Source organism: Acanthochromis polyacanthus, chromosome 17, assembly GCF_021347895.1.
Source record: "Acanthochromis polyacanthus isolate Apoly-LR-REF ecotype Palm Island chromosome 17, KAUST_Apoly_ChrSc, whole genome shotgun sequence".
Taxonomy (NCBI): Eukaryota; Metazoa; Chordata; class Actinopteri; family Pomacentridae; genus Acanthochromis; species Acanthochromis polyacanthus.
Genome location: NC_067129.1, coordinates 9,854,660 through 9,877,790, shown reverse-complemented (window position 1 = coordinate 9,877,790; position 23,131 = coordinate 9,854,660). Strand labels below are relative to the sequence as shown.

At 39.7% G+C, this 23,131-nt stretch overlaps 1 protein-coding gene across 1 annotated transcript; it reads right to left on the bottom strand.

Annotated features, from left to right (window-relative positions):
* Positions 1 to 15,513: 15,513 nt before the first annotated feature.
* On the bottom strand, positions 15,514 to 17,700 carry waif2 (Wnt-activated inhibitory factor 2). The gene has a single exon (XM_022197037.2). It carries the CDS (start codon positions 17,400 to 17,402, stop codon positions 16,329 to 16,331), a length of 1,074 nt encoding a protein of 357 aa, XP_022052729.2. The 5' UTR covers positions 17,403 to 17,700; the 3' UTR covers positions 15,514 to 16,328.
* Positions 17,701 to 23,131: the final 5,431 nt, after the last annotated feature.

Sequence of the window (23,131 nt, the reverse complement as noted above, 5' to 3'; positions counted from 1 at the left end):
TCCAGTTTATCATAGACAGAAAACAAGGCTTTAATTATTGTTTTGTAATTGTTCTCCACCTCCTAACTCTTCACATCCATGCATATTTCGTGGCTTTAACAGATGAAACTGCACCACTCCACTCCTGGCTTCTCTCTCTGTTGGTTTGATGTTAAGATTTTACTGATCTCTTATAAAGGTCGTCTGGGTCTGGCAAAAGGCTACACAGCAGAAATATTGACCCCATATGAGCCAGCTTACAGCCTTAGATCCTCAGGTGGGGCCCTTCTGGCTGTTCAAAAGTCGAGGCTTAAATCTAAAGGTGACCAAGCTTTTTCCATCAGAGTCTCTCGGCTTTGGAACGACCTGCCTGAGGAGACAAGACTCACAGAAACTTCATTTAAACCACTTCTTAAACTCATTTTCATAGACTTGTTTTTATGTGGTGTAAAGACTTTCATTGCTTTTAAATTTTTATTGGTCGTTCTTTATATTGATACATTGAATTTTATATTTTTTGTATCTTTTGTCTTCTTGTTTTAACATTTCCCTTAATTTTTTCTTTGCTTTATTTACGGTGCTTTTATATTCTGGGTATCCAGTTTGTAAGGAGCTATATAAATACATTTATTATTGTTATTAACTGATAGTATCATCAATCAGTCATCGTCAGATGTCACCAAACTTTTCATCTGAAAACGTAAGTATGTTAGAATTCTACTGAGATAAGATTAGTTTATGTATTTACACACCTCTGGCTGATTTAAGAATGATGACAACTTCCTGTTTTGTGTTTTGAATTTTGGAGATATGATAACCCTTCTGTACAAGTACAACACAAATGTGCACTAGACACACTGGAATAGTGTTGCATACTTCACTTCTTTCTGTAGTACAAAAGGAATTCACAAAGAGTAAAGTGTCCGTCAGAGTTTTTATTGCAATAAACCATAAGTATGCATACAGGACTTGTGCTCTCTTAAGATAAGAGCAAAAGGTACAAAGTCACACTCCATTTAGTCTCTCATAAACCTTCCCGGAGAAAAAGAAGGGGTGCAAGGTCAGTCTTTTGGGTTTTTGCAGAACTGTTGATAAAGCTTCACAGATTTTTTGTGTGGGTCTGTCTGCCTTTTTTCCTGCTTGAAGCTTGGGTCTCCATCAAATCCACCAAAGAAACGAGATAAGGCTTTCAAGGTCAAGCTGGGTTTCGAGCACGAACTAGGAATGGAATGGAGACAAAAATTCACATTAAACAGCACACAATATCTAGAATACACAATAATATGTGCCGTTAATGTGAATGTCTGTAGTAAAATGTGGAATTTCTCACAATTTTTCCCATATTTGCTGAATTTGAGAAAACAGTGTTTTGGATTAAAACTGTAGACTTTACCCTTAATACAAAATTCTGAACACATGAGCATAGTTGGCAGTTTACGGGTCGAGCTTGAGATCTCTCCTAGAAAGAGATCAGACTGAGTGAGACAGCAGAATCAGGTATAGTCACCCTTTATTTCACTCATCCAGACTTTAGGAGAATGTGTGACATTTTTGACTTGACTCATAAAACTTTTCTTAAGTCACCTGTCACCAACTTGTCTCAGACTCACACATACTGATAAACTCATAAAACTTTAGAGTAAGTATCAGAATCCTCAGGACCAGTCAGAACTTGTAGATCTAAAGCAGAGGTGCAGCTGGTCTAGAATTTATTGACTCTTCCCGACCCTGCATAAGACAACAAAGTAGTCCTTCAAAAAGAAGTCAGGGTTTAATCACGCTTTGTAAAATGTAAAAAAAATAAATAAATCTTCAGTTGTCTCTGGATGTTTGAAGTTAGTTAAAATACAGGGACTTACTCAGTGCATCATATTCATATCAGAGGGTACACTGATTAACAGACAAAACAACTGAAATTTCCTCATCTCAGTGTGATGGCTACTGAGCCTCCTCAAAACAAAAAAACCTTTTGCTGTCTGATAATCAAACTTACCTGTATTTATAATCTTGCTCACTCAGATTTGGAAGGTAATGGATTGAAGCCGTTTTTTCCCCCCAACATTACCTCTTCTGAAAAAACAATTTATTTTATTTTCCTCTTTGTAGATTATGGAGTCATTCATTTTTGAAACCCAACAGACTGCACAACTACGCATCAGCAGATGGTCAAAGTTGTGACTTTACTGTCATAACGGCAGGCTCACATGCTAATAGACCTTAGTCTGTTCAGCCACAACAAATAAAAACACAATACTAATCAACTAGGACTACATACTGATTAGAAATGGGAAACAATTGGTGATCAATGATAGAAAGCACTGTTAAATAAGTCTGTTTTCTCTCCCACACACACATCATTTTATGAGTCTCATGAAAAGCATAATTTAAACTTGCCGTGTATGAAGGGACTTAACAACACAATGTGATGACATTGAGAGGAAATAGGGTTCCCAGAGGGGGCTTTTTGTCACCAAGCAGGACTCTGTGACCCCAGACAAAATGATCCTCTCCTGCCTCTTTGACTCCTGGGAGCCTCGCTAATGAGTCCTATTTGTGATGTCATTACCAAAGGCTGCCGGTTAATGACCTTGCCTGCAACAAACAAAGCTTTTACTGTTGAAGCTTAAGCCTAATTAATCTCATCTGCATCCATTAGGAGGTTTTGCACTCTTGCAATTAAAACTGGAGTGTAATGGGAAGGGATGTTCAGTGATATTAATGAGTCACTAGTGTTCTTGAAAAGCTCAAGTAAACCCCCTAATTGTCTAATATCCACCTCCTCTCTGAAGAGCTGTAGCAGATAGGCCTGCAATCTCAGCTGCTACACCCACAGACGCCCTTTCTGAAGTCACCTTTTCGCAATTAGCGGGCAAAGTCTGACAAACAATAGGTGCCAAACTTTAGATTGTGTTCACAGTTACTTGCTGTGTTGGCAATGAACACAAATGATATGCTGTGCAACAGAATTAAACATTATTCTTTAGAAAGTGGGCTGAGAGCTCGCAACTCATCTAGAAGTTACTCGTTTGTAGTAGAAGACAATTAAAAGTTTCTCTAAACAACCTGAATATACACTGCCCAGCCAAAAACAAGTTGCACACTCTAATATGTTGTTGGACTGCCTTTAGTTTTGAGTATGGCACTCATTTGCTTTCGCATTGTATCGATAAGCTTCTGCATTGTCACAGCATTTATTTCTGTCTATTGAGCATTAATTTTTCACCAAGATCTTGTATTGATGATGGGAGAGTTGGAGAAAGTCTTCTCCAGCACATCTTAAAGATTCTCATTGAGGCTGAGGTCTGGATTCTGTGGAGGACAATCCACCTCATGCTCCCTGAACCACTCATTCACAATGTGAGCCCCATGAATCCTGACATTGTCATCTTGGAATATGCCCATGAAATCAGGGAAGAAAAACTCCACTGATGGAAAGACCTGGTCATTCAGTATATTCAGGTAGTCAGCTGACCTCATTCTTTGGGCACATAACATTGCTGGACCTGGACCTGACCAACCCCAGATCATAACCCTAACCCCTAAAGGCTGGTCGACACTAGCCATGATGAATTCATGACTTCATCCGCCTCTCTTCTTGCCCTGATGCCCCCATTACTTTAGAACAGGGTAAATCTGGACTCATCAGACTACATAACCGATCACATTTGTTCCTCGAAGATGATGGTTCTCCACTATCCTTCAGGTTTTAATAATACGTTGGATGATTCTTAACCTCATTTTAGTAGTTTCAGAAATCTCTTTAGTTGTTTCTTTGCTTGATGCAGGCAAATAATGTGACCCTTCTGAGACAGATTAACATCCTTTCCATGACCACAGGATATGTCCTCCAGCATGGTTGTATAAGAAATGAGAAGCTCCTCACTGCATCATCTAGGGTTGAACAAGTTGTTGCAGCTGAAACGTATTCATCCCTGCAGTAATTATCCAAAGGATGGCTTTTACCTATTTATTTAGTTAAATCCAGGTGGCGACTATTTTTTTGGCCACACAGTGTATATTGAAGGCTTCTAGTAATGACATTTTGGGTAACCACTATCAATCAGTAAATGTACCATATGCTCCATGTGTCTGTGAGCTCTCAGAAATGTCCCCAAAACGGCAATATTGTATCAAAATGTTAAGTAAATATAAGATACCAGAACTGTTGTCACACCAACTATTCAGTGTGACTTTAAGGATCACTGCTATAGAATCACAAACAATCCAGGTGGGATTTTATTTTCACATTTTCTGGAAGTTTTATGCAAATTATTGTAAGAGTATAACAATCAAATAGGGACAGACTATTGTGAAAATGAGGAGTGACTGTTGGAGGACTGAGGAGAGTTTGAAAATAGGAACAATTAAAAAATTAGTTGATAAGACCCAGCCAGGAGCGCAGCATGATCCATGAGAGCAAATAAGAGCTGTGCTCACTGTTACTGTGCACTGCAGGGTGCAAAATATCAGTTGCCAGGTCAGAAAAACACAACATACAGTGAAGCTATCGACTAGAATAAAAGCTGTTTACTCTGTTAAAATGGGCTTTTTTGGTCTAACCAAGGTGGAGTGTGGCAGTAAGATTTTCCATTTAAATACAGCTCCAAAAAGGAAAATCATCACATGTTAACCCACTCTCGAGCCTCACTAACAGGAGGTACTATGCTAAACAAAAGTTTAGAGAAGACTGAATACACATTGCTTGTAAATATTTACAGCATACTAAGGCGTTGCACGTATAATGAGGTTTTAGAGAATTCTTGGCTTCTCGACGGTTTGCACCTTTGTCAGCTTTTCCTAAAACTGCAATGTATTTTTAAAATATGTGCATTCCCATGTTCCCTTCTACTTCTAATGAGCCAGGGAAGTGATTAATTAGTCTAAAGGTTCAAGAGTGAAACACTGTTTGTTTACAGGCAAGGTTTTTAAGCATCCTTCCCCAGTGAAACCATCCCAACTGGGACTCATTAGAGCGACTCTTAGAGTAAAGAGGAATTCTTTCAGTGCTTTGTGTCATCATGTCCTCACTGACGATAAAAATGAATCTAAATTCCAGACACAAGAGAGACGGCCAGTCAAAGCCAAATGCATCCAAGACATTGGTAGTAAATAATGATTTAATTACTGCCTGTTTATTGTCTGTTTAATGTTCCTTTTTATGTTCAGGTCAGTCCATGTTTGACTAGTGCACTGACCTTGGCTAATTTGTAAGGCAACAAACTGAAGACAAATCCTTGATGATTTGCAGGAAGAGCGAACTCATGAGGCTGAACTGGTCTTTGATTTATGTAGGTTATTGGGTAAAAATAGCTAGCTTTATAGCAGGTTCCTGATGCGGAAAGGCCTCCTTAAATTGTTTTTGGGAGAGAGAAGAGGTCTTAAAGCGGACGTGGAGTTTTCAGGACCACAGATAGTGACATGTAAACACTGATTAGAGGATTTTCAAAAAAGATAGGTACTCATTGTCAAAATATAATCAATATCAAGAGTCGAAGTGCTACTAGAGAACTTTTTAGCATTTCCTGCTGCTAACTAGTAGATTTATGACAGCTCAAACTGCCTGGTCTACATTTCTTTAACCTTGACATTGATTCATGATTCCTTTCACTCCCAGGTAATGGATATAAAATGAGCACTTTTGACCTCACTATGGAGACACTGAAAGAGACTGAAGTGCGAAACTCAAAATATGATTAACCTTCTCTGGGGTGATGATAGTCAGCACTGGTGTCACTCATCTGTAGCTTCACCACACACCTGACCTACACCTCTAACTCTTATCAAAGCATTTGCCGTACTATCTTTACGTATTTGTTTTGTTGAAAAAGGTGGTTTTGACCTTGACCTGCAATGCTTAGGTGGGTGGTACATGTCAAACCTGCACATGAATGTCAGAAGTCAAGGTTTCCCAGATGATTGGTGTAAGCATAACCTTGCACTTTATAAATATACATAGTAGGCTGTTGTATAAATGTCAGTTGTAACCAAGGCTTTAACTTTCAAATTATCACCAAAATCGTTACCTTTATCACACAGTAGCTAAATGTATATAATGAAGCTTCAGAGGATGAAACTCTCTCATATTCCCTGATGCTGCCTTTATCATCACACGTGTTCCTGCCTCTTTAACTCCTGGTGCTTTTCTAATGAGACTCATTTATGTCATCTCCAGAGCATGCTGCTTAATGACCTTGTTTGTAACAAACAACATCTTTTATTGTTAAGACCTGAGCCTAATTAATCTCATTTGCCTTTATCATCGAGCAGTGAACTCACAATTACATTTCCCAGTGAAAGTCTTCTCTTAAATAACGAATTATGATTCTGTACTTGACGAGTAAAGCAAATAACAAACAGCAAATGTGAAATGATTAAAACGGGGTAAGTAACAGTTCAGATGTCAGTTTATAGAAGGTAGCTTTCTGTGTAAACCCGATCAGTACTCACATGACTCTCAGTCATCTTAAACAGTGAAAATATAATCCATGAATATTTTATTTTATTTAATTCCATAAACCATCAGAGGCTGTGAGTTGTTTATCCCTTGGGAATATTTTTAGTAGAGCTTAATTAAAGTAACATTATGTGTGTAATAAATAGAAATAGTGACTCTTTGAATATAGAACAAGTTATACTTGAGCAACGGTGGGTTTGGGATTTTTCAGATCAGAATCAGTTAGCGTATAGTGGAAAGTGCAGATTTCATAAAACATTCAATAATGGACTATGTGCTCCTGACTCAGAAACCTGAGGAATAGATAAAACTACTGGGTTCATTATTAAATAACCGTTGATAATCATTTTTCTTACACAGTTACTACAGAGATGTTTTTGGTGTACAGTAGATGATCAGTTAATGACTGAGGTCATATTTCCAAACAAGAATGTGTGAGACTTCACCTGATGGCTGGAGTGTTTTGGGGCTAAATTTGCTAAAATACCCTGAGCAGCTGGGAAGTAAAAAAATAATAACAATAATCAGTGTTGCTGTCGTGAATATTTAATTGTCACTGTACACGGTTGAACCATGAGACTGTCAGGCAGATGTAGATTCATTTTAGGTGTATTACTTTATGACTACATAGCAGAAAACATCATTTGTCCCACTGTATACACACTGTACTGTATAACAAGTGGTGTAATGACACTTTTGTTATGATACAAGCAAGACATAATAGCAGATTTTCTGCAAACATTTTAATCTGAAAAATATAGAGCAAAGATCCTTTAGCAGGACTCCTTTAGCAGCAAAACCACAATATTAAAACCAGGTCCTTTATTGTTAATTTATGGCTTTCATTCAGACCTTCTGGTGTGTTTGAAGATTGTGATATAGACCTGGAAATAATGATAATATTACTTTACTTTAAATATAAAAGAGGTAGCCAATGACTCTATTAACATGCTGTACTATCTTTAATATGTCTTCTTGTTTTACTTCTGTTGTTGTAATTGTTATTTTCTGCAGGAGATAGTTCAAGCTCAGATGAGTGAAACTGACTTTCACTCACACTGAAATTCTAACAGAATATTAACAGTCAGTTGCATTGTTGCCCAGTGACCACATGAGGGCAGTAATTGACAGTTCAAAGAGTCAAAAAAGTGTGCTCTCCTATGCAGGCAGAATGATATAATTAGGTTGCACTGTAGTGAAAAAGGCAACCTGCAGCCCAGAGTGCGTAATGCTGGATCTGCATGTATCAGTTTTACATTACAGGATGTACAAGATCCATGAGTGGCCAGTGTTCTGTCATTATTAACATTTACACTGTATGTCATCCAAAGTTAGTCTAATCTTGAGTAGATTTACTGTCATGGATGTTATGTGAGCGTGTTGTTGACCAAACTGAATGATTTATTGTCTTTTGGATGAATTTTCAAATACAAATATATTATCAGGATAAAAACAGATGAAAGCATTGCGCCGTTAGTTGCACATACTTTGGTTGCAGGTTGAAGCTCAGGTTGTAGCAGCTGACTCGAGGTTGTGCCGAGACGAAAAGAGCTCTCTGGAACTTCAAAAAGTGACGGACAGGTTGTCAGAGCAGATGCTGTTTCGGTCTCTGCAGTAACGGACCGATGTTATAACCGGTCAGAGGATCAGCAGCTTCTCTTGAGTGAAGGACAGCATGAAATATTCATACTGCTGAGACTGCATTTTATACACAGTCATTTGAATGACTGTGTATAAAATGCAGACACACACACACACACACACACACACACACACACACACACACACACACACACACACACACTGCAAACTGTCTCACTGACAGCTAATTAGCAGATGTACAGAAGATGGTTGTGTGATTAATGGGAATGCAATTTAATGAGTGCTAAAGATTTCCCAGTAATTAAGATGAAGAACTGTTATGAGGCATCAAAATGTTTTATCAGTTCTTAGGAACAGGTTCAGTGATCAAAAATCATGTACAATAACATTGTTGTGACTTGCTGTAATCAAGCATATGGATACTGTTTGTAAAGAGCTATATTCCTCATCACGGGTATTTTTTACACCAGATTGGTCCAGAATTTTATTTAATGAGTAGTAACGAGTAGCAAGTATTCATAAATAAATAATAGTTTTGGGGTCTACGTGTAAAAAGGCATTTTCTATGTATTTTTTAATATTCTATACATATATTTATAAAGTAAATTTGTGTAACATATATTACTGAAGGCACCTAATTTTAACATTTAAGTTAGTTGGGTAAATTTGCACAATATATAATATTGAGGGATCATATCATTAATGTTCAATTTGGTCAGATAAATTTGTATTTTATATAAAATGTAATATTGAAGGGTCTTAACCTTAATATATAAAGTAGTGCGGTGAATTAAAAAAAAACATATTACACAAAATTGAATTTAATGTTTAAATTAGATTAGTATAGGGTTTATTCTTAATATTTAATTCAGTGGGTACATTTGTATTTAATACATAATGCTGAAGGATTTTAGTAAACTTTAATACATTTTCCCAGTGGATGTAATACATTTCTTGCCTTAACCTTGACATTTAAACTTGTTGAGTATATTTGTCCATTCATTCCACTTCCTTATTGGAAACAGTTTGCCTCCATGCTCTATAAATAACGGTGGCTTGACCGTTTTAATTTCATGTTGTCTTTGAGAAGACAGTCCAGTGAGTAAAAGCTTGCAGAGAAGCTATCAGTACCATAAACAACAGTTTGTAAAAGCAGTTGTGGACAAAGTTAATGAGCAAGTCGTCAGCAAGTGTGTGTAACTTATAGACACACTCACTATCAGCTTCATAGGGGTCTGGGGCTCTAACTCTCATGTATGATTTCCAGTTCATCAGCATCACCTTTTCAGTCATTCCTGGGATGTGAAGGTTGTTTGTGATTCCTGTTAACCGAAATATCCAATCTGAAATGAGCACCTGTGCCCTTATCAGAAAGAACGTGTTTGAAATTAATGTGTGAAATCGGAGGAATTAATAGCCATCCTACAGTGAGAGATTAAGGTCAGAACTCTTTCTCATCGCCTTGTTCTGTACAGTGCTGACTGTTTCTTCTTAAATATTGACAAGCAGGTCCAGTGTCTTAATTAGCGTATAGATCTGAGTCACCTGTTAAGAAAGAATCCGTTCTAATGGTCAAAGGCCGATTGACCAGCCAACTGTGCTTATCCCTAGTGTTGGATAAATCAAACATCAGGCCAGGAGTGCAGTCATCCTCTTCATAAACCTGAGTGGTCCTGATGTAAGCCCACATGACTTTTGAGTCCAGACAAAGGGTCACGACACCATACTTTAGAACACTTTTTCCCAAGGTTTGTAAATATGAAAATGGATTTACAAACTGGAGGAGTGCTGGTGCTCAGCTGCATTCATTCTCATTTGTTTGGGACAATGCATATTAATTTAGTCTTGCACAACACTTTAATAATAGTCTCTTACTGATTTTAGTTTTTCTGTGTGTTAACTTTAGATGAAATAAGTCAGCAAAATAATATGATGACATGCCAGACGCACAAAATTCCCTGAGAGTGCATTTAACATTAAACAGTGACCCGAAACAAAAGATTCACTCCAGCTTGTTTGACTCGTGGTAGTCTTTCTAATGAGCTCCATTTGTGATGACATTACCAGTGGCTGCTGGTTAATGACCCTGCGTGTAACAAACAAACCTTTTATTGTTCAAGTCTTGGTTTAATTAATCTCATAAGAACGCATTAGGAGGCTCAAGCTTACAATTAAAACTGGTAGGAAATGTCTGGTGGTGCTTGCTGATGATCAGCCATTAAGGTAGGTCTGGAAAGCTGCTATTTAAATCAAAGTAAACACTGTATTTGTCAAAAGGCCAGCACACTTGACACATATTCAGAGCTGCTGGATTTCCCCCTCTGCTCCTCTTCCTTGGAGAATCCCCGTCACCGCCTGGCCGTGAATGATGTCTCAGTCCTCTGAAATCTAAAGTCACATCTCAAGTGTACGACCGAGTGTTTAGCCTTTCAAAAGCTAAGAGAGAGACCAAACAATGATGGACACCTGTGGAGCATCTTTACCCTGAATGCACTGTGATCTTTCATTATTTCCTCTGTACTGTGGAATACAAATTGTACACCGCAGAAACAGGGTTCTACTCACGTCTTGGAGCAAAATGCAGCTAAAACAGACACTTCTGAGCTCAAGGAGGAGACATTTACAAAAAGAGGGCTTCATCAGCATCAAAGACTAGGACTGAGACTCTGATAAAGATATAGTGACATTAAAACGTCTTTTATTTGCACAATAAAAGACTGTGACAATAAACTGGCAGCAATACAATAACAATATGAGTTTTTGTCCTGATGCAAAAACAGATAAACAGATAAAGGTTTTCCTAAAGTAATAGAATATCAGCATGGCAATTCACCACTAGAGATAACTGACTTTAAAATGATAATTATTGGATTTTATGTGCAGCATTCATGGTATACATTACATTTTTTTCTTACACAGTTCACTATTTTTATTACAAGTTTTGCAGTTTTTTTTAAGTGAGATTCAGATGTTTTAAAAATTAGTTCTCCCATGTACAGCTTGAATGACCTGCTCAGTAATGTTCTGTATTGTGTTGACTGTATCAGCTTTAAAAACTGAGTATCTGTCGGTCAGTACTTTAAAGCTATCGGTGTTTTGCACTAAGTGATAAACTTAGCTCCACAGTATCTGATGATTTCTATGTGAAAATCAACCATCTGCCAATATTATTCCTCATTTAAAAATTTATTTTTATCATTTTCAGTATTTATATGATTAGTGGAGCATACATTTAAATTTCAGTCTCCCTGTGTCCTTACTTTAATAAACTACACTGTGTTTTTTAACACCCAGTGTAGAGGACAAGTATAAGACAATGTCAAACATTTCAGTCTTTCTAATACAGTGCCCCTCACTGACTCCTTTTCCTTCAAAGTTGCAGCTGCTCTCTCCTTCTCTTTCTGTTAACGACTTAGAACCGGAATAAATTCGTGATTGCTATCGCAATGTGCCAAACATTCCTGCTTTTAACTGAAGACGAATGTTTGTTTGTTTTTTAATGCAAAGGTTTCTGCTCTCTGATTTTGTGTAGGATGTTGAAAGCAAAAATATATGTAGGAGAGAGGTAAGAACATCACATTTTCTTCCAGTTCCATGCAGATTAGAACCTTAGCAGACATAATGTAAAGGATATGTGTATCTTCAAATGTTCCTTATGCCATTGAGCTTACATTACATGTAGATTTCGACTGTTAGAAGCCCACTTTTCGCTGTTTAAGCTTAACTCAAGTTTTTTCAAATTTGACTTTCAACCTCCTTCTGCTCAAAGCAACTCTGTTCCTTCTCCTCTCCCGTGATGCCGAACCCCTTCTCTTATCTTCAGATAGCAGCAGAGACATGTCCAAAAATCAATAACCAGTAATCAGCAGACTACAAAATAGCACACTCATTTCCATTTCACATCATGAACTTCTAAACACTCAGCAGCCCACGACACCAGTTTCACCTGGAGAGGCTGCGAACATTTACTTTATTTTCGTTATGTGTCACTGCAGCTTCAGTCTGCAACACCTAGTGATGCGTGAGCAACAAGAGCCGAACTGTTCAGTCAGCGCTTGATGGACTGTGAGACATCAGACGCTCAGGCAGCACATCATGGAGAAAGTGTTGCTATTGAGGAAAGATGGAGGTCATTTAAAAAGTGGACTGAGGCACAGATGCTGAGATATGATTGAATTTGCTAACAGCAGCAGCTGCTCGACAATAAAAGTAATATTTTCCTGTTCGTTTAGAAATCTCCCCCAGTTTGCAGTTGGGCTTTGGCCTCCCAGACATTCATATATAGAGCAAGACGATGAGTCATCGCTTTGCATAAGGCAAGGACATTTGGTGCCAGGACTGAAGAACTCTAATGAATCTTTTTTCGACTCCCCTTTTTCTTTATCTTCCTACTTCTGTTCTTCCCTTCTGCTGGGCTCAGCTTAAACCCTGTCCCTACGTCCTTACAAAGTCACTCAACTGGATAAAGTCATTTACCTGGATGAAGAGGAACGAGAAAGAGAGAGAGAGAGGGGAGAAGGGAGAGGGAAGGTGGGAGTGTAGGGGCCAGAGAGGACGTCTTTGACAAATACTGTATTTGTACGGAGAATGTAGAAAAATGGAAGAACAAAGAAATGGAGCGATGACAAGTAAAGAACACTGAGAGTGCAGAGGTGAAGTCGGGAATACTTTGAAAAGACAAATAAAGTCTTTTAGACCAACAGCAGAACATTGTGTTGTTTCTAAACCACAGAGACTTTTGAGATAAAAAATGAAGGAGATGCAGTCAAAGTCAGACTAAAGCAGATTTGCTGAATAACAAAATGAAGATCAGTAAAAAATCAGTGGGTTGTGAACAATAGTGTCCAGTTTATTGAACATATTGTGAGATGGTGTATTAATGTAATAAAAGACTGATAATGAAAGAGATATTCACTCCACTAAAGTGTTTTTGTGTTTGATGTGTGTTTTTCTAGATTCTTTAAAGACTTACTGTTTGGGAAATACTCAGTAGAAGTAAGAAGCCCAGCACTTGAGCTGAAACCGGTCATTAAGAAGCACATGCAGTAAGTTAAGATCCTCTATTCAGTCTCACTTTCTTTTTGTACAACGTCATCAACATTATCCTCTGCCTGTCTTGGGGTTTCTCTTCATTTTTATGCAAAGTTAGTCAATCTCCTTCAGTTATTTATCAGATGTGATGTCTTTTGCTTCAGTATTTGGTGCATATGTGATCCTGACCCATTTCTCAGATTAACCCAAAACTCTGAAACGCTTTTTGACACACGATGCATGTTTTATATATTCTTGATCCTCCTTTGTACATTTTGCATCTTTTATTCATTTATATATATGTAGAGTACAAAAAGGGGGCTGGAGCACACTGTTTATTTCACAACCTTTTATTGTGGAAACAGACGAATGTATCAACACTGCTCTGTCTTTATTAGATTCAAAGCGGACAAAGGGCATGAGGCAGACAAATATATCCAACCTAAACCAGCTGTACGGTTGTTATTGGATCACTGGTAGAACAGGGATTTTAAATCTACTGGATGATAAAAGATAAATAAAAAAGGGAGAGACAACAAAATGAAAGATAAAAGACCCCTGTGAATTAAGCAGTGTGCTCCAGATCGAGAAATTTGCTAGAATTTTGGTTTCTACTTTTGCATATGTATTTGCATTGGCAAGCCTTTGTCACAAACAAAAAGCACTTTTTAACATGCTATAATAATGCAGGTGGCTTGACTTGACTTGATTTGTCGGTGATATTGCAGCATGTGTTGCATTATGAACTTTTACAGATAGTTACACATCAACACTGGCCTGCTGAAGTTAAGCCCAAGCCTTCATTTTCTGGCAGAGTAATGATGTGGCTCTGTGGATGGTGATGTTGGTCCATGCTTTTAGTCAAGACTGAAATATTGGACAGCTATTTGATAAACCGCCATAAAACATTCATCATCCTACGACATGAATATCATGAAATAACAGCTACTGGATGGTGCTCACAGACTCAGTTGTAATAACTTTGGTGATCCAGTCAAATGTTTCTCCTCCACCATAATCAGTTGAACATTTCCACTATTTGCCTGCATAGATAATGACTTTCCATCAACCTGACGTTCACTTTAGGGCTACATGACAAACCATCATGCTCACACACTGAACTAAGATGGTGAATATGAGAAACATCATAGCAACATCTTAGCATGTTACTGCATTTGGCTGAAAGCAGCGCTGCGTTTAGGTACAGCTTGACTATTGACTCCTGTTACCTGGGACATACATTTACAGCACACAAGTGCTTTTATCCTCGGACACTGCTGTCCTGATGATTAGGTGTGTCTCCTCTGCCTTCATATACAGCATGACAGTGTATGGTACGCTGGCATGTCGACAAGTAGCAGCGTGTCACATTTCATGCCCATTGTTATGTAAAGGAGCTTCCTCCACTGCTGACATAATGACCTATCTATCTATCTATCTATCTATCTATCTATCTATCTATCTATCTATCTATCTATCTATCTATCTATCTATCTATCTATCTATCTATCTATCTATCTATCTATCACATGCTAATTTGTGGATAACAAACAGAAATTGCTTTTTATAGCTAGTCTAGCGAGGGCCTGGTGTTTCAAAATGATCTTCTTATTTATTTGGTCTGTTTCCATGACTGAAACGTCTTGGCGCTAATCATATCCCACTTCATGCATCACAGCTGAAAATCAAGTCTGCAAATGATTGATTTCCCTCTTTGCTGTCACATTCCTTGAAAATAAGTCATGTTTATCCTGACTTGCAAGAAAGGGAAGAATCACCAGGTAAAATCACACTAATTCGCTGCTTGTTTCCATGTGCGATAAATTCATTTGCTCAAATGTTTACTCTCTTGCCCTCCACCACTAATGTGAATTTGGACAAAAGGCACTTACAAAAATAGCAACTCTGCTCCTTCAACTTCACAAACAGGACTTAAAGTAGTACCCTCTGTTGTACACATGCATACACTCCTACTCATTTGTTTGACCTTGCCTCCAAAATCCCTGCCATCGTACTGCAGACCTTTCGTTAAGAGGGTTGATGATAGCCACAGAGAGATACCAAACTTCACAGGTCGATGCTCATTCTCCGTGGTTTATTAGTCACAGTGCTGATGAGATTAACGCTGCAGCGCCTTTCTGTCATATCTCTCCACGCAGACCTCTGACAATCTTTCGCTCTTTGGTGCTTTAAAAAGAAACAGATGAAATAGTCTAGACCTTTTCTGGTGAACCGAGGATGATGTGAAATGTTACTGGAGTTCACAGAACAAGTGACATTTTCGCAAAATTTCACAAGGACCAGTCGCGCTCAGTCGCGCCTGCTTCTAGCAAATTTACAGGCACAACAGGGGGAACGTTTCCTCTCTTTCATGGCCGGCACAGTGCTGCATGAAGTCAACATTCCTTGACAGTGACGATAAAAAGCACCGACATAAAGAACACTGCTAACTCCACATTTTTATTTGACCTTTTATTAATGTTTTGGTTGGTTTTCTATGCCTACTAAAATCACATGCATGGTTAGAATCTGTCTCTTCCTCTTCCATCGCTTTACTGATGAAGTGACCTGGTGTCACATGATACATGGTATTTTCAAATATCAAAGGCTTTTCTTAAAGACAAGATTGGTAACTTAGCCTGTATGGTTTACAATGAAATACAACAGTCTACTTCAGCACCACCTGCTTCCACAAACATGGCACTCTGACAAACACACCAGCCTTCTTGCCTCATTCTGTCTTGTCTCCTTCTTTGCCACTTTTGCTCTTATTTGTATTTTATTTTATGCAATATGCACTCCTTCAGATTAAAAGCAGAGTCATCTTGTTCTGCCTGCAGTTTTTCCTGAAAGCAGACTGTTCAACAGCTTTCATTTCATCTTTTCAAATCAGAAATTCTATATAACTTTACTGTGTAATTCTCATTTGGTTAATACTGTAATAATACTAAGTGAGTTGGACAAGCTGCTGTAAGTTAACATTATGCATGAAAAGCATTCCTGTCTTGACTTATATACAATATGTACAATACTGCTAAGAAGTGTATTCAGTTGTGCAAGATGAACACTTAATAGTCCCTTATAGTCATGTAGCTGTTTGGCTCTTTGCACATCTCACAGTGAGACTTGCAGTTCATAGGCCAGTTACTGAAAAAGACGAAACTGGTCTTAAAAGCCATTGGTATTGATTTTGACAGTACAGTGTCACTGCCAAGTAGTTCTCCAGTGTCCTCTCACTGCAGCCTACAGATGTTCTCAAAGCTTAAACAGCCACGTTGGCCAGCCTCGGGTCTGAGTCCTGCTCATAGCGGTAATGGTAGACCTCCATCTGGTCTCGGCACGCCTCTCTGATGTTGTTGAGCCACCGTTTGATGCCTCCCCGGTTGAGATAGAGCACCATCAGAAACACCACCCCGATCAGGGCCAACACTATACCCAGGAACACGTACGAAACCGCCTCCAGGTTCTCGTTCATACAATCCACGTCCTCTCCCCGCAGCTTTTCAACAGGAATCCACCTCTTGGCCTCCGGCTCACTACACAGTAGATGTCCTGCATCCGGGCACTGGGATGAGTTCTTCAGCCAGTAGTAAAACGACTCCAGTTCACAGTCGCACCAGAACGGATTTAAAGACAAGTAGACGCGTATGTGCCTTTGCTGGTACAAACTGGTCACGTTTTCCCTCCCGATGCGCTCTATCGAGTTATTTATCAGAACTAACACATGGAGGTTATACATGTCTAACCTCACCAGCGGTATAGACTTTAGCTGGTTTCCCGCCAACTCCAGTCTATGGAGATTGCGCAAAGTTTGTGCGCTGAGCGCATTGGAGAGCTGCGCCGTGGCCACAGGCAACACCGAGTAGTTTAGGAACAGAGAGCGCAGCTCTGGTAATCCGTGGAAAGCCCTGGCTGAGATAGACTCCAACTGATTGTGGCTCAGATCCAGCAGGTGCAACCGGGGAAGCCCCAGGAAGGCGTAAGGTTCAATAACCTGTATCCCGTTGTCGGACAGCGAGAGTTTCGACATTTCCAACTCCGTGCTGTTGGTCATGAACGCACCGCGCTGTAAAGTTGAGATGTTTCTACCCTGAACTATCAAGGTGGATGTCCACTCCGGTATGTCGCTCGGGACCTCCGTGTCTTCTCCGTCACGACAGGTCACCGTCCCCGAGTCTCTGGCACAGACGCAGGACGACGGACATGCATCGTCCGTCCTGACGGGTGAACACAACAAACACACCACCGCTGCGTAACACAAACACCACTGATTCCAAAGAGAAAAAAGACACTTTGAGTCGTCAGCGCTGTAAAATATCCACATCTTCTCCCTCATGTTTTTTTTCTCCCTCAAAGCAGAAATGTGCTGGGTGTTGCAAAGAATGTGGTCGAATGCTGTCCTTTTACAGACATTTAAAGTCGAATCAGTCCGGCATCGCTACTTTGAAGAATCAGAATAAAACGCTCTGTCCATCGTCACCTCGGTGGTTCTGAATGGAGAAAAGTAGAGTTTTCTTGGGGATATTTACGCATCGGAACGGTGGACAACAGCCGAGTGTGGCTGCGTGGAAAGCTGCTGATCCGCGCTCCCTTGGTGGTATTTTTGACGCCTGTCACAGAGAGAGAGGGGGGAGGAAGAGGGGAGAGAGGGAGGCAAACAGAGAGAGAGAGAGAGAGAGAGAGAGAGAGAGAGAGAGAGAGAGAGATGCATGGGACACTGCAAGTACCTCAAAGTCACCCTAATTCATATTTCATTGTTTAATATGCAAAAAGGGACGTGCATAAGATTGTAATATGGATCTGTGAAAGCTATTCCAAGTGAATGATTTTAATCTCTCTTCTGTTGCCTGAAGACACTCTGTTGAATATCTGCTACTGGAAATCCCTCAGTGCTATTAACTAAACAGCAGTGCCTTTTTCTAATTTTGAAAAGTGTTCACTGTTGCGTTATTGTAATTGCAAAAGCTAATCCTCCCAATCTGAACAAGAAACGAGCATTCTTTATCCTTACTGTGTGCTTGTGTGATCATTTAGCATGAATGCTGTTGGGTTTTGGTTTATTTGCCCTCCTTCCCACACCATGTTTCCATTAATGCAGTCCTAATTTATGTCTTCCAATGCTGATTGTAAATTAGTTGCTGTAATTATGTGCGGGCAGTGGAGCCTGTTTAATGGGGCCTTGGTCAGTTCTTTCCTGCTCATCAATTTTCCAAAGAAAGAAAACACACTTTTGGAGCACTGGTCACGCTCCCCACATCCACAGTATGGAGCTGGCAAACAAATCAATAAGCTTGAATAAATAAACTGCTCCAAAATCAGATTTTGCATTGGTGCTAGACTTACATGTGGGACTGATCTGTCATTTTGTCTCATTACTTTCTCTGAAACAAGGAGATGAAACAAGTGAGTTTTACATTTAAGCCTGGAGCTAGTGAGGGAGAAGTGAATTATACTCTAATTAGGCAATAACGTGGTTGGAGGCTTCGGTATGAGGGCGCCTTGTAGTTGGCATAGTAGTTTACTGAAGTTCAATGCATCTTCCATCTTGAGCGAAAATGGTGACTATGTAATTCTGTGCTGGATAAAATGGTTCATGATAGATTTATTAATAAACTAGAAGCACTGAGTACATAGTGACTGAAGTGGTCAGCCGAAAAGAAAGCAAGATGGAAAGGAAAAAAAGTCTGTTTATTGTAAAGCAGAGAGGTTAAGCACCATGGACAGCTCCACAGAGCAGAGCGGCATTTCACTGTAAAGGAACTTGTATTGTTCTGTGAAATGAAGAGATGAAGGGAAGCAAAACAGGCTGAAGATTTAGTTTATTTTGTTTGACAAGAAAAACAACATGAGCTGTGGAGGGAAAAAGATGAAGATGAAGACAGATGCAGCCCAGGGGTCAATCACATGGACAGCTCCAGAGGGAGGCGCATTGCAGCTCGTTCTCAGTGCAGCAAAACAGAAGGGTCCAATCTCAAATTCCACACTCACAGACTTTGAGACACATTTGGTCCAAGTGCATGAGGGCTTTGGACTGTCCCGCTGTCAACTCATCAAGTGCATTAGGTCTCTGATGTTGGCTTTTCAATACTGTCATGCATCCTGTCTGCGCATCTGAATAGCTGCAGACTTTCCTGAATGACTTGCCCATAGTTCATAACAAAACTAGTGGCATATAAATGTGTTTGTCCTGCTCTCTCTCAAAAAAAAAACCACAAACAAAGCACACAAAGGGACAGCACCTCACTGCTCTTTATTGTGGTTATTTCCTCCAGTTGTGTCTATTTTCAGCCAAACATCTGCTGAGAATTTAGAGTTGTTCATGGCTTTCTTGACTTGCGGTAGTTGAACAGCTAATTAAACTGCTAATCCATTTTCTTCTCCTTTTTTTTTTTTTTTGCTATGTGTTGTTTCCAAGCAATGTGTGCTGTCACGGTACTGTGTCCCACTCCTCCTTTTTATACCTCAAAGACTCTCACGCTCAAGAACTACAGCTGTGAAGTCAGTTAAGGCTGTGAGGATTTAGTGATTAGGCCTTCGGGTGGAGATTGGGATCGGGCCAAGGAAAGTGTAGACAGGAAAAGACTAAAGAAATAGAACGTAAGAGTGTTTTTTAGAGAAAAACAGAGAGGTTCAAGGCTGCAGCTGGTACACAAGAGTGAAGCACATGAGAAAGAAAGAAAGACTACTTAATAGAATCCCAGCTGTTTTGTGTGGAAATGTGTGGTTCTGTTTTTTTATGGACATTGGATACAAAAATAACCTTCAGGATGACCTTACTCAACTCAGCCCAAGTTAAAATCAATCAGTTGGAGTGCTCTTCTTTTTCCAGTCTTCTCTACATGTGTGTGTTTTTTTGAGGAAGAGAGAGAGCACAAATCCATACAGAAAGCATCAGATCATTGTGTTCTGTCCTTATAGAGAGTGTATCTGCAATCTGAGTTACATTTAAGCACAAATCTTTTTCTTTTCTTTTTTCTTTTGCTTTGTATGCAATATAGTGAACACTGGCTGCAGTTATTTGTTTCCATTAAGCAGCAGCAGCAGTGGTAAGGTTGGGAGCTGATATTAGGCAATAAATTCATCCTGAGCTGTTGGACTGGAGGTGTCTGTGCAACTTGCAAAAAAAAAATATCTTCATGTGGATCTGGGTTTGTGCATTTTCCCCAAATTGTCACAACATTGCAAGCACACTGTTGTCTAAAATAACAACGTATGCAGCAACATGGAAAGTTAACCAAGAAAAGCTCTCTTGGTTTAAAAGTGTGTGAAATTATCTGGGCAGGAGGCACTACACTTTAGGTGCGAGTGCATTAGTAAGACTTAATTCTTGTTTCAAACTTACAGACAGCATCATCACAACTGACACAAAGAATAGGAAGAAATATATGCGAGCTATTGATGTTTTTATCACACTCTCAGCAAGCAACTAAGGATATTTGTTAGAATCACAAACTGTTCATTCAAAGGACAGTAGGAACCATAAAACACATTCAGGGCTGCTGTTTGTATTTATCACAGAGGCCACTGCACCAGGGAGTCTGGAGCTGATTGCAGTTTGCTGTCATGCTCAAGAGCACTCCATCAGGAACGAATGGACATAAATGGTTATTGCAGGAATGTAAATATAGACACTGGTCGAGGGTGCAAGCGAGAAACTGAGACAGAGAGACAGCCACACAGAAAGAGATAGCGAATGATGGAAAATGGTCTTACTGCTGGTGCTCCTGATAAGCACGAAGGGCCGTATTACCGCCAGGTTGTTTTGCCTATTAAGGCATACGGGATAATAGTTCTTCCACCAAACAAACAAGGACATCTGCTCGGTCCTCCTCTTCTTCTCTCAGGACCCCCTTTGCCTGCTCCACGGGTGTCCGCTCTATCTGCCAGTGCAGAGAGCTGATTTAGTGGTGGCTGCTATTCACAGGCTGCTGCCAGGATATTGTTATGGTGCCCTCCTCGTGGCCTTCAATTTGACACTGAACCTCGTAATTGATTTACTCAAGGCTGCCCATCCCTATCTCCCGACTACAGTGCGAGTGTGTTTAGGTGCATAAACTGGAGGGTGAGCGACCAGTTACCAGTAACCTTGGCGGTTGAGTTTTCCCCCAGTCCTCAGATGTGTCATTTTTTCTGTCAGGTCTGGTGCATATGCTAAATAAACGGCAGCATACTGTTTTTATGTGTATGTATTGTGCAGTGCTGCTTTATGCGTTGATTATATTTGATTGCATGCATGCATTATTGCATACTCTGTGTGACTGTGAATTATACATCCACTGCAAACTGTTCCTGCATTCCGCTCTCACATTTTGGTTTTCTCCTTCATCCCAGCCGCGTCATTCGTCATTCATTAACCTTGTTTTAACGGCCAACACGATCTTTCCTTCATCCTCTCTCCAGCTGGCACATGACTGACACATGCTGGACTTACTCATAATTACAGAGAATCCAATATAACTCAGGTAAAGGACACAAGTGAAGACTGTGGAAACAATGTAGCAGGTCCAAGGGTATCAGTGGGTGTTGGTTGCTTAGATTCCCATCATGACTCAACATGGTGTCTCAGTACATTAGAGATACTTCATCATGTCTTTAGCAGCTATACCACACAGAGAGAACACTGTTTGGAGGTGCACTATTAGTACTGTTGTATTAATGCAGAGCTAGTGCAATGCACAGTTGTTCATACACTGTATTAAATGCGGTACTGTAACATAAAATTACGTAAAACTTTTCAGTCAACACATCTAAATGTGTGCATTTTATGGTGTGATATTGTCAGTGGTTAGACTATTTTGCTAGTGTTTTAGGTTGTAGTTTAAGGTGTTTTTGTACATAGTCTTGGGGGCGGCTGTGGCTCAGGTGGCAGAGCAGGTCGTCCAATGATCGAAGGGTTGGCAGTTTGATCCCCGCTCTGTCCTAGTCGTGTGCTGTTGTGCCCTTGGGCAAGACACCCACCTTGCCAGTATGAATGTTGGTGGTGGTCGGAGGGACCCGTAGGTGCAGATTGGCAGCCATGGGCAGCTGTGGCTACAAATGTAGTTTACCACCATCAGAATGAGAATGTGGGAGTGAATGAATAATGGATTCATTATATGTGCTTTGAGTGCCTTAGAAAAGCGCTATATAAATCTAATCCATGTCGCTAATTCAGCTACAGTGGCATCACCTGTTTGGCTTGAAGACTACTATTGTGGAATTTGAACATCACCATCGTGGTCTTTTGAAACCAGACATAACGAGCAAGGGATAGGTCTGACTGAGAAGTTATGGACACCACTAAGCTAATATGGTCAATCGCAACATACCCTGCTGCATCTTTTGTTTTATTTTAAACTGAATCATAATTTCAAGAAATGAACAGCATGATCACTTGAAGGAGACACCAAACTAGCAACTGTTATCATAAACTTACTAGGAAAATGGTCATTGAGGTAACAACTCAAAGGAGAAGTAAAACTATTGTCTCATTCACGTTCATACAGTCAAACTTTTTATTTTTGCAGTCAGTGGTATCACCCCCTGCTGGCTGTTTTAGGTTTAAGACACTTGGTTTCACTTCTCAGGCCTGGAGGCTGTCTAGTATATACTCTCCATGATTGCGACAAATAGTTTAATATAGTGCGACTTACCAGTTTTCCTTTCAGTTTCATTCTTTCATTTTCATGATGCATTCAGAAAACCATTTTTGAAAATTAGACTGTTGAATATAATATGCTCTCTTTTGCCACTATCTTAAACTGCTCTCCCCTTTTCCGACAGCTTGCAGTTTTACATCTCTAATAGATTTTAACCTCATTCTTACCTTCTGACAATTTTCATTTAAGTTTGATATGAAAAGGACTTCAAGCTGAGGACTAACTTTAATAAATTTCTTTCACTCTCTATGGAGACCCATAGGCATTATTCTGTTAGCTATTAAAGTGACTCAAGGAGCTTTGTACACTGCCGCACAGAATCATTACTAGCTAGAGGCACACACACACACACACTCTTACACACTGCTGCTGATGGGTTGCCAGGGGGGATGGGTGCGTCGTGGTACAGCAGGGGACTCGTGAGTAA